At 42.7% G+C, this 12,934-nt stretch overlaps 1 protein-coding gene across 1 annotated transcript in view; it reads left to right on the top strand.

Annotated features, from left to right (window-relative positions):
* The window catches only part of scarb2c (scavenger receptor class B, member 2c), a 35,629-nt gene that overhangs the window by 10,793 nt on the left and 11,902 nt on the right, over positions 1–12,934 (top strand). Inside the window, exon 9 of the mRNA XM_072661565.1 lies at positions 6,151–6,224. Within this exon, the coding sequence (XP_072517666.1) occupies positions 6,151–6,224 (74 nt within the window). The remainder of the gene's footprint in view (positions 1–6,150; positions 6,225–12,934) is intronic.

Below are 12,934 nucleotides of genomic sequence, written 5' to 3'. Positions count from 1 at the left end.
GCAGTGTTGGAAAATGTGCTTGATGTTTTGTTTGTTTGTTTGGTTGTTATGCCGTGTGCCGCAGAACATATATAATATCTGAAATGAAATGAGCAAAGTGTTTCTAACTAGTTGCAAGGAGATCCCCAGTGTTTACTAGGGAATTGCTTACTACACGGATGAGTGGCCAAATTCCGTCTGTGTCCAACACAAATGGTGAATGTGGTCTTTGTCTTTGTCTTGGTTGCCAAAGTGGTTTAGGTGGGTGTTTTGGGGTGGTTGCTATGATTCCCCTGGGTGGTTGTTTGGACCAGATGCTTGGGGGACTCTAGTTTTGCTGGGGAATTGCTTGCTGGCCACAATGGGGTTTCATCTAGTTGCTCGGGTGTTGCTAAGTGGTTAAGTGTTTTAAAAGGTGCCACCTGGCGGCTGCTGTGGTATTCCAGGTGGTTACTGTGGCATTGCATTGTTGCAATGCAACTAATCGCTCTGCAATTTCCAGTGGTGGCTTGCTGGTTGCTGTGGGTGCTTGGGCACCATTAGGTGGATGATGGGGTGATGGGGTTAACTAGCTGCTGTGCCATCTCTGGAGGCTGCTAGGATCTATTGTCTATGTGGTTTAACATCTTCGTTCTCTCCACTGTGCTGGAGCGTTATGGGAACTTGGCCATATCCTGTCTAAATACTCATGGATGCCAACGAACCTCTCCTTCCTGTGAAATAATAATAATAAATAATAAATCCCCCTTATTGTTGTAATGAGATGTAAAATTGCAGACAGGTAAGCTGTCTTCCACTTTATTGTGGGACAGATTGTATCTCCATGTTTACCCACTTTATTACAGGTGCTGTTAGACATTCTTATCAGGCACCGGTGCTCTCTGTGTCTTCCCTTGATGATAAATCTGACTGATAAATCAATTAGTGTCATTTGCTTATTTACAACAAAGACGGTGGCAGGACGCAGCTACTGCCAGTTTAACTCGCAACGGGCACTGATACACAGGCATTTCACCCCTCGCTGAAGGAAACCATGATGACTCAGAGGTACAGGTCCTTGCCTGCAGTTTGAGCTTCCTTGTTCCTGCAAGCGTCCACAGATTTAAAAGGTGTTGCAATGCAGTGGTTAATTTAGATTTCCTTGCTGTCACTTGACCTGTTTAAAGGCTTTAACACCACAGAACTTGTGATGTGGTGATGCTTTCGCAGTGGTTTCTTGGAGGGTTCCTAAATCTAGATGTACACAAAAAAAGAGTGTTTCAGGGGTTCTTAAGTAAAGTCAATAGTTCTACTTTAAGTCTCCAAAAAAAAGACCCTGGGGAAAAATTCCTTCTGAAGAATAGAAACCACTAAAAAGAGCACAAAGTGCACTTGCCAAGAACCATCTAAATGACCCTCAAGACTTTTGGGCTAATATTCTCTAGACTGCTGATTCAAAAGGTGAACATTTTGGAAACCATGGGTCCCATTACAGCTGGCATACAGCTAATGCCATATTCCAAATATAAGAACATCATACCAACAGCACAACATGGTGGCGGTAGTGTGGTGGTGCTGAAGGAGAATGTCCAACCATCTGTTTGTGACCTGAACATAAAGCGCAGTTGGGTTATGCAGCAGGACGATTATCTGAAGCACACAAAGAAGTCCTGCTCTGAATGGCTCAAAAGAAACAATCTTGAAGGCTTCTGTGCCTGGTTAAAGGGTTCCTCAGATTGGTGTGAAACACTCCACATTTACCTCAGACTGTGTCTATATCACAAAAACTGTTGTTTGTAGATGTTTCTGCATAGAACCTTTCTTAAAAACGTTCTAGCACCAAATATGTTCTGTAGTCATTACATGTCAGAGAACCTTTCTGCAGTACAGTACAGAACAACATTTTCTTTGAGTGTAGTCAGTGAGCAAAGTTTGATTTTCTAACCTAGCTAAACTAGCTAGCTAAACCAACATACATTTTCCACAAATTGTGTCTTTTCTTACTTAAACTGTTACTTATAGATGTTTGTAGATGTTTCTATGTAGAACATTCTTTTAAAAATGCTTCCATAGCACAAAAATGGTTGTTACTGTTGTTACAAGTCAAAGAACCTGTCTGAGGTCATGTTTAGCACTAACAGAGCTAGCTAAACTAGCTTAGCTAGCTAGCCCACCACACATTTACCCCAGACAGAGGTTATATCACAATACTGTTGCTTAAAGGTGTTTATAGATATTTATATGTAGAATCTTATTGTAAATAGTCCCAAAAGTGCTAAGAACCTTTCTGCAGTACAGTATAGAACAATATTTGCTTTGCGTGTAGTCAGGAAAAGTTTGAGGAAAGTTTGGTTTCTAACCTAGCTAGCTAAACAAACCTAGCTAGCTAATCCATTACACATTTTCCTCAAGTTGTCTGTCACATAAAACATATAGGTTTGTCGACATTTCTGTGTAGAACATTTTTTAAAACCATTATTTAGCACCAAAAGTCTTTTTGCAGTACTTCAAAGAACCACTTTTGCTTAATCAGGGAGCAAATTTTGCTTTTTTGACACTATAAACTAGCTTAGCTAGCTAAACCACCACACATTTACCTCAGACTGTTTATATCACAAAACCTGTTGCTTATACATTTATAAATACCACCAAAAAGGGTTCCACTGTCATTAGAACCTTTCTGCAGTACTTTATAGAACTATGTTTGCTTAGACTGTAGTTTAATAGCGAAGTTTGGTTTCGAACCTAGCTTGCCAAACAAACCCTGCTAGCGAAACTACCATACATCTTCCTCAAACCATTGCTTTATCACATAAACTGTTACTTATAGATGTTCGTAGATGTTTCTATGTAGAACCTTTTTTAAAATATCTGTATAGATCACCAAAAAGGGTTCCACTAAAGGGCAAAGAACCTTTCTGTATGACTATACAGCACTATTTAGTGCTAAAGTTACTTGCTAAACCACCACATATTTTCCACAAACTCTATATATTTCACACATACTGTTACTTATATATACTGTTTCCTGTAGCTGAGATCTGATCTAACCCTCAGCCACATCCTGTTTTGGTGGATTTTCCATTATGAAAGAGGTCAGTTACTTTGTACGCCACTTTGTAAGACACTTCTGCAGATTTCACCTGAAAAGTAATTTTTAGCGTGTTATCATTTCCATTTTGAATCCTTTTGGCATTGCTACTTTGTTTATATCATTATTTTTAATACAGGGAAGGAATAGTTAAGTCTGTCTCTTAAGTCTGTGGCTGTAATAGAGCACTGTTTTAAAGCAGGACAACAACTCACAGTGAGAGCTAGCCAGGCTAAAGTGCAGCCTCCAAACATGGTGGAGGTAGTTTCATCAACGACTCTCAGTGAGAGCTAGCCAGGCTAAACTACTGTCAGTAGACAGTAACCCTGATGTGTATGTACAGTATATAGGGACACTAACATGATCAGACAACCATGTATTCTGTGTGTGTGTGTGTGTGTGTGTGTGTGTGTGTGTGTGTGTTTACGAGGCTGTTTGCGCTGGTCCAGATAAAGCCCTGCAGATAACTGTGAGCCAGCGGGCTCTTTAATCGCTAAGTTGCAGCGAATGAGTGGTGGAGAAGGTGGGTGTGTTTGTAAGCCTGCCAGCTTTCCTTTTCTAGTTACCCATCATTCCTTTGGCACACGGTGCACGCATGATGCGTACCAAACACAGCGTGGCGGAATGACTCAACAGTCCACTGCCCTCGCTCTCCTTCACACTTGCACACAAACACCCTCACACTTCTGCTTCACCGTGACTTGTCTGTTGGGGTGTGACCGATATGAAAACGCTGCTGTCAATTATAAAGGCAAAAGTCTGTAGACACTAACATGCTCTTAAGCAAAGCCTAATTGACCAGCGGTTCTAAGGTGGTTGTTGTGGTCTCTCTGTAGGGAGTTCCTGAGTGGTGCAGTGTGTCTGAGTCTTCAGGAGGTTGCATGTTTGATCTCTGATGGCTGTGTTGGTATCCCAGGTGGCTGTTAAGGTATCCCAGGTGTCTGCTATGGTATCCCAGGTGTCTGCTATGGTATCCCAGGTGTCTGCTTTGGTGTCCCAGGTGTCTGCTTTGGTGTCCCAGGTGTCTGCTTTGGTGTCCCAGGTGGCTACTTTTGTGTCCCAGGTGGCTGCTATTGGTATCTCGGGTGGCCATTTTGGTATCCCAGGTGTCTGCTTTGGTGTCCCAGGTGGCTGCTTTGGTATCCCAGGTGGCTGCTGTCGGATCCCTAGTGGTTGCTATGGTATCCCAGTGCCTGCTTTGGTATCCCAGGGGTCTGCTATGGTATCCAAGGTGTCTGCTTTGGTATCCCAAGTGGCTGCTCTCGGATCCCAGGTGGCTGCTATGGTATCCCGGGTGTCTGCTTTGGTATCCTAGGTGGCTGCTATGGTATCCCAGGTGGCTGCTATGGTATCCCGGGTGTCTGCATTGGTATCCCGGGTGTCTGCTTTGGTATCCAAGGTGTCTGCTTTGGTATCCAAGGTGTCTGCTTTGGGATCCCAAGTGGCTGCTGTCGGATCCCAAGTGGCTGCTATGGTATCCTGGGTGTCTGTGTTGGTATTCCAGGTGTCTGCTTTGGTATCCCAGGTGGCTGCTGTCAGATCCCAAGTGGCTGCTATGGTATCCCGGGTGTCTGCGTTGGTATCTCGGGTGGCCATTTTGGTATCCCAGGTGTCTGCTTTGGTGTCCCAGGTGTCTGCTTTGGTATCCCAGGTGTCTGCTTTGGTATCCCAGGTGGCTGCTATGGTATCCCGGGTGCTAGGTTGTGGATTATGTGCTTCTGTAATCGTGTCACACCAACACCAACATTGATCTTCCAACAGCAGAATCTGATGGAAGCTGTTCTTTGTGTCTCTGCTGTTTTTGATCATAATAAACGATCTCCTCTTTTACCCACAGAGACTACGAGTGCGAAACAGGTTCGAAACAAAAAATCTATCATTACAGCACAGCTTTAATGTTGCCACATAACATCTGATAGGTTCATGTTGCTTCAGTCTGCAGCACTCTCCAGGGTTTTACTGCTGTGCGACGTGGCCACTTTTGTCATGGTGGTAGTGGATTGCTGAATAGGGCATGAATGCGGTGAGATCAGGGAAAGTGGGACGAGTACGCTTCATGCCTCATTACTCATTGAGTGGCAGGAGCCAGTCAGATTCAACTGTCCTCAATAAGTACCACAAGGGTGCTTGTTGTTTAGCTTCGGCCTAGCGCCATCGCTGTGGCCGTGGTCCTAGTCTGAAATGACTCTGAAATGAAGGATATATAAGGAGAGCGCAAACATAAACAAATCTGTATGTGCTTGATGAGCTGCTGACCAATATCGAAAAAGTTGACCAATAAACAAATACGGACACAATCCCTTGTATTGTAGCCTATGGAGTTACTCGGTTATGACCCTCAGAGCAACCAAAGGCTGGGAGATTTTGATGATTTGTAAGATGGACTTCCTGTTCAATCTGCTTGGCAGGAGAACCGTGGCCTAGAAAGACACAGGTGTTTATATTGGTGAGATTTTTCCTGGTTAAACAAACAAAAACAAAAAAATTCAAGCATTACTCTGAAACTTTCCACAGTTGTCCCAAAACTTTTGATCTGCAGTGAATGTTTACTATCTTATATCCTTCCTTTTTTAATTATTATCATATTTTTCTTCCTTTACTCTCAGTTCAAACAGACTGCGCTCTGCACAGATATGAGAACACAAATCCAATTTGTCTCCCGATGGGAAAAGATGTTGTTTGGTCTGGCTTTACGACCGGGACGGATAACATTGTTTGGGCTTTGTTTACTATTGTTGATGTTGGCGAGGCTCGAACCTTTTGGCTTATGTGTTGTTTAGCCGTTTGGTCACGTTCCTACTCCCGAAGAATAGCTGCTGCCAAGCAAAACATGCACCAGACATCGCTGTGGTTACGGCGATCTGTAATGCGAACAATGACAGCATGACAATAACATCACAAAGCCGAGGCAGGGATTGGCAGGCGTTGGACTGGGATGTATACAAAGACAAAAATAGATTCCGTAGTCCGTACAATGCTGTAGGATGTCTGAATGTGTCAAATCTCCAGGTGTTATAGATTGATTAATGAGAGCTTAAGATCTTAAGATATTGTTGTACTATTGTTCATATCATTTTTTATTTCTTTTTTTTCCTTTAAAGCTCACGGGACTCGTCGTCCGGGCAGCAAAGCGTCTTCAGGTCAACGCCTACGTTGAGAAGCTTCCAGTCTTCAGGTATGTGTGTCTGAATGGCGATTTGCCATGTCTCCAGTCAGATACAGGGTTTCTGCATTGATTACCAATAAAATGTGGGCTGATTAGTATCAAACAACGATAAGATCTGCTGTCAGTCATATAGGCAAAAGTATGTGGACACTAACATGATCTTAAGCTAAGCTTAATTGACCAGGATTCTTAAGCTGGAATCAAAGTGTTGGCCCTGGGGGGCGCTCTCCCCCCTCTAACTAAACTAATAACACACACAGTTGTGCTTTTCTTCATGTCTTTTATTGGGCACATTAAGAGAGGCAAAAGACGAGCGTCTGAGTGTCCATTGGACAATTTCACCCAAACTCATATACGGATGCACAAATCCGCCAATTACCAATATTATCATCCTGTTAAGATCCTCTAAAACAGGGAATTCCAAACTATGTGAGAAACAACAAGGGTGTTCATGAAAAAGAAGTCTCCATTTTGGCCAAGAACCCGTGGATGTTCCATAGTGCCTTAAGGAAAACAAGAACGCTGGACACCAACACCAAAACCACATCCCAGCTGTGAAGCATGGTGGAGGAAGCATCGCGGTTTGGGGCTGCTTTGCTGCCTCAGGGCCGGAATGACTTGCGTTCATTGAGGGAACAATGATGGCAAAGGTGTAGAACATAAGGGCAGCAGTCCTGCAGCTGAAGAGACGTTGGGTTATGCAACAGGACAATGATCCAAAGCAGACAAGTAAATCAGCTAAAGATTAGTTTAAAAAGAAGAAGATTCAAGTCCTGACCTTAACCCTTTGGATGTGATGTGGCAGTACCTGAAAAGGGTTGCCCAGGAATATCGAAACACCTGTGCAGAGGGAAATGGTCCAAGATTTCTTCTCAACCATGCTTTTCATAGCATATCGAGGATGTAGTTAGTGCTTAATAAACACTGATCAACTTCACATTTTATTACCAACAGTGTAATTAGACTGGTTTAATTAGATGAAGAGCAGCAGATGTTAAATAAAACTCACTGAATCTGTTGCTACTGATGTATTTAGTTTGTGATTAGATGTATCGTAAAAAATATCTTTAAATATCGTGACATAGTATTTTTAGCTCTAGTCTCTGGTTAGTAGTTTGGCTAGTTCTGAAAATCTTATTTGCAGCCATAGGAAACATTTGATGGAGGTGATAGCTGCTAATTCAAGGGTTTGCTTACTTTGTCTAGCCTGCTCTGTTGATGTTTACTAAAGGTGCTCAAAATATAAGAAGATATTATGTGGTTGTTGGTTCAGTTAAACTTGTGTTTTTCTATCATTTTGATTTGGATAACATTATTTATTCAGTGCAGAAATCCAGATACTACCAGAGGATTTACAAATGTTTAATTCAATTGTTTGCAACTGTAAACAGATAGTCTGTATACGTGTCCAACAGAAGCCAGAAGCCAAATTTGCACTGTTGTACAATAAACTTAATCTAATCTAGATTTGATATGTAGACACTTACACCGTCACTGCCCAAAATCTGCTTTATCTCCTTTTATGTACTTATTTAACGGTTGTAAACTGGAGCCTTCTCTCACTTTAACGAGAGAGAAAGAGAGAGAGAGATCGACTTTGTGAACTCAAGCTCCATCATTCACTGTCTGCTGAACTTTGATCCTTCAGAATTTGGAAGTGTGTGTCATGTTTTTCACCTCCAACCACGTCACAGCTTCCGAATACACCTGCTTTAGATTTCCTGGTTCTTGTTTAACTCTTACATGCCTTTTGGAAATCTGACCCCAGAGCTGCCTGTCCACTCTGGTCGGAGTGAAATAGAGTGATGTGTAGAATTGGAGCACCACCACTCTGGACTCAGTCCTTTACAAAGTTCTTTACAAGAATTTTCTTGAACATATAAAACAGTTTTCACTGTAAAAACCACAAGCTGTATAGCCTTCCCCTGCCTTGTGTGTTGATATCCAGCATCTACCTTTGTTTTCAGATCTTAAGACAGTTGCAGCCATTGTTTAATGAGCGTTACGATCAGGTTTAAGGAGTCCATTACTTGATACAGCCGACAGTCCCTAATTACAACGCACCTCATGCAGTTTGTTGGTTGGTTACTTATTTAGACGCTTAATTGGTTGGTTAGATGCTTGCTTAGGTGGTGGGTTATAGGGTTAGTTGATAAGCTGATTGGTTGGCTATTTGCCACATTGGTTGGGTAGTTGCTTAGTTGGTTGGTTGGTTATTTCCACATTGGTTGCGTAGTTGGTTGATTGCTTAGTTGGTTATTTGCCACATTGGTTGGGTGGTTGGTTTAGTTAGTTGGTTGGATGCTTGCTTATTCAGTTAATTGTTGTTTGATTAGTTACGTAGATGGTTGGTTATTTCCACATTAGTTATTTGCCACATTGGTTGAGTAGTTGCTTCGTTGGTTGGTTTAGTTGGTTGGATGCTTGCTTAAGCAGTTGATTTGTTGTTTGGTTTGTTGCTTAGTTGGTTGGTTGGATGCTTGCTTAAGCAGTTGATTTGTTGTTTGGTTTGTTGCTTAGTTGGTTGGTTGGATGCTTGCTTAAGCAGTTGATTTATTGTTTGATTAGTTACGTAGTTGGTTGGTAATTTCCACTTTAGTTATTTGCCAAGTTGGTTGGTGTAGTTGATTGGTTGAATGCTTGTTTAAGCAGTTGATTAGTTGTTTGGTTAGTTGTGTAGTTGATTGGTTGCTTATTTCCACATTGGTTATTTGCCAAGTTGGTTGGTGTAGTTGATTGGTTGAATGCTTGTTTAAGCAGTTGATTTGTTGTTTGGTTAGTTACGTAGTTGCTTGGTTGGTTGATAGGTTTAGTTAGTTAATTTGTTGGTTGGCTGATTAGATGATTACTTTAAATGAGCCTTTTCGCAGTGGCCTGGGCCTTTTTTCCATGTTGGTTGGTCAGCACTGTGCTCAGCAGCTGCTATGATCTCATGGTGACACAAGGCTTAACCATGGTAGAATCCAGCGTGGAAAAGCTAGTTGATTGGTATGTTACTTGGCTAGTTTGTTTGTTACTTGGCTCGTTGATTGGTATGTTGGTTGGTTTGTTATTTGATTAGTAGATTGGTATGTTACTTGGCTAGTTGGTTTGTTACTTGGCTCGTTTATTGGTTGGTTGGAATGTTGGTTGGTTTGTTATTTGATTAGTAGATTGGCATGCTAGTTGGGTTGTTACTTGGCTAGTTGGGTTGTTACTTGGCTAGTTGATTGGTATGTTACTTGGCTAGTTGGTATGTTACTTGGCTAGTTGATTGGTATGTTACTTGGCTAGTTGAGTTGTTACTTGGCTAGTTGATTGGCTGATTGGTATGTTGGTTGGTCTGTTATTTGATTAGTAGATTGGTATGTTTTCTTGGCTAGTTGATTGGTATGTTACTTGGCTAGTTGGGTTGTTACTTGGCTAGTTGATTGGTATGATACTTGGCTAGTTGATGGGTTGTTACTTGGCTAGTTGGGTTGTTACTTGGCTAGTTGGGTTGTTACTTGGCTAGTTGATTGGTTTGTTATTTGGCTAGTTGATTGGTATGTTACTTGGCTAGTTGGGTTGTTACTTGGCTAGTTGATTGGTATGTTACTTGGCTAGTTGGGTTGTTTGGTATGTTACTTGGCTAGTTGATTGGTATGTTACTTGGCTAGTTGGTATGTTACTTGGCTAGTTGATTGGTATGTTACTTGGCTAGTTGAGTTGTTACTTGGCTAGTTGATTGGCTGATTGGTATGTTGGTTGGTCTGTTATTTGATTAGTAGATTGGTATGTTACTTGGCTAGTCGGTTTGTCACTTGACTTGTGGAGTGGTATGTTAGTTTGTTACTTGCTCTGTTGATTGGTCCATTAATTGGTAAGTTGGTTGGCTAGTTGGTTTGTTACTCGGTTGGTTGTTTAGATGGTCAGTAGTTAGGTGTTCTGGTCAGCTGCTCGTTTGTTTGGGATGTTGCTAGTTGGCTAGACGATTAGATGGTTAGTCTGTTGGTTATTTGCTTGGTTGGCTGCAAAGTTCCATGCCAAGCCAGGTCCATGAGATGCCTCACATTTACAAATGTAGGATTTGGGCCCTTCAAGGTAAATCAGGTGAGCTACTGGGAAAAGAAAACAAATCCATATATCCATGTGTCTTGAGTGCACAGAAATGTCAGCACCCAAACCTGTGTTCTTCTAACCAACATATCAATACCGACCAACAACCCATTCTTACCACTGACTACTGACTTTGTTTATTTGGGTTTATTCTAATGTCATATAGAGTTTTACAGCTAGACACACTCACTGCTGAGATGCACAACAGTATACAGTATTCCAGTTTTCCTGTGTGTGTGTGTAGCATGTAGGTCTGAGGATATGTTCCAGGCCTTGTTGCACAAGAGCAGCCAATTTTAGCAGTAAAATATGAGGAAGTGTGATTAGACTGTAGGAAATGTGCTCGATATCCTGCCGTTCATTGTGCTGTAATGTATAGCTCACAGAACATGTGTGTGTGTGTGTGTATGTTTGTATATCCTACATGCCTGTTTGATTTTTACTTTAGAAGTCCTAAAATACTTCATCTACAGATGTTTTGTGGTCGGAGTCCCAGAGGACGATGGTTCAAAGTGTTGCTGAGAACACAAATGTTTACCCACCAAGGAGGCCAGACTAAACCTGACCCAGATTCCTAATCCCACAGCTGCGCTCTCTACTGTAGTTGGGTTCTCATGCGACTTAAGCATGCAATTAGAGAAGAAACAATGGGCAATTGGAGTTCAACTCGTTTTGGTTGTTTTTAGTGCCCAGACGAGTATTTTTAAAGGGCCCATATCATAGAAATCCCCTGGAATATAGTGTGTGAATGGCATTAAAGGGTCCATATGTAACTTTTTGTGTCCTTACAATGATTGTTTGTAAACAAACTGTTCTGTTCTGGTTGGCTAGCATTTGTTCTGCACCCTGTCTTGGGCTGAAACATTCCTTATAACTACTGTAAATGGGCGGGGCTAAACTACTGTAGGCAGAATCGGCAAGTATATGTAAACGCATTGGTGGTTTTGAGTGATATTTGCCCTTTAAAAGGTTCTCTCCAGGCCATATATGGAAACTAAACTGTCACAAAAGAACAGCACATTTACATACGCTATATTTATTAATTCAGCCTGCAGCAGTTTAGCAACGCCTCTTCTTCCTGCAGCAGTTTAGCCACACCTATTTTGCCTTCAGCAGTTTAGCCACGCCCACTCTGCCTGCAGCACTTTAACCACGCCCATTCAGCCTGCGGCAGTTTAGCCACACCTATTCAGCCTGCAGCAGTTTAGCTACACCTATTCAGCCTGCAGCAGTTTAGCCACTCCTATTCAGCCTGCAGACATTTAGCTACACCTATTCAGCCTGCAGACGTTTAGCTACACCTATTCAGCCTGCAGACGTTTAGCCACACCTATTCAGCCTGCAGACGTTTAGCCACTCCTATTCAGCCTGCAGACGTTTAGCTACACCTATTCAGCCTGCAGACGTTTAGCTGCACCTATTCAGCCTGCAGACGTTTAGCCACACCTATTCAGCCTGCAGCAGTTTAGCCACTCCTATTCAGCCTGCAGCAGTTTAGCCACTCCTATTCAGCCTGCAGCAGTTTAGCCACTCCTATTCAGCCTGCAGCAGTTTAGCTACACCTATTCAGCCTGCAGCAGTTTAGCTACACCTATTCAGCCTGCAGCAGTTTAGCCACGCCTATTCAGCCTGCAGCAGTTTAGCTACGCCTATTCAGCCTGCAGCAGTTTAGCCACTCCCATTCAGCCTGCAGCAGTTTAGCCACTCCCATTCAGCCTGCAGCAGTTTAGCTACACCTATTCAGCCTGCAGCAGTTTAGCCACTCCCATTCAGCCTGCAGCAGTTTAGCCACGCCCGTTCCATCTGCAGCAGTTTTGGCCCACCCTTTGTTCTATGCATTGTAACCCCACCTGGTCAGCCTATAGGAGTTAAACCATGCCCGTTCGGCCTGCAACCATTTGGCCTCACCTTTTGGCCTACAGCATTTTAGCCCCACTTACTCTGCCTACAGCAATATGGCCCCATCCATTCTCATAAAATCTTAGCTCCGCCCATTACATAGGAAATAATTCAGCTGAGACTGCTTGACCATGAGTACCTATTCAGCATTGCAGTAGCAGAAACGGCCTGTCTCATTTCACATGCATGAAGACATATCTTTAATATATCTGCAATATGAATTACAACCCAACACACTATCTCATGAAGATCATAAAGCTGCTTCTGATTGCTTGAGTGTTTTCTGTCCTCCAACTCACCTCTGATAAGTAATCAGACATTGCATCATCATCAGTATGAAAAGCTGCTCGCTGGCCTTCACCCAAAACACACTAAACTCACTAACTGCACAGCAGCAGTGTGTACAAGGGAGTTCTACTGTCTGCAGAACAGAGTGACAAGGAGGGTGTGTGTGTGTGTGTGTGTGTGTGTGTGTGTGTGTGTGTGTGTGTATGTGTGTGTGTGTCAAAAGCTCAGGTTGCTTTTCTCCTACTTATGACCCCAATGATTATCGTTTTTCCACACGCTGTGACCATCTCTGAGACCTAGGAATGCTTGGGATGTGTGTGTGTGTGTGTGTGTGTGTGTGTGTGTGTGTGTGTGTGTGTGTGTGTGTGTGTGTGTGTGTGTGTGTTTGTGTGTGTGTGTGTGTGTGTGTGTGTGTGTGTGTGTGTGTGTGTGTGTGTGTGAGTGTGTGTGTGTGG

This window comes from Salminus brasiliensis, chromosome 18, assembly GCF_030463535.1.
Source record: "Salminus brasiliensis chromosome 18, fSalBra1.hap2, whole genome shotgun sequence".
In the NCBI taxonomy this organism is placed as follows: domain Eukaryota; kingdom Metazoa; phylum Chordata; class Actinopteri; order Characiformes; family Bryconidae; genus Salminus; species Salminus brasiliensis.
The sequence above is the reverse complement of the archived record's forward strand: the minus strand, read 5'-3'. Positions and strand labels throughout refer to the sequence as shown.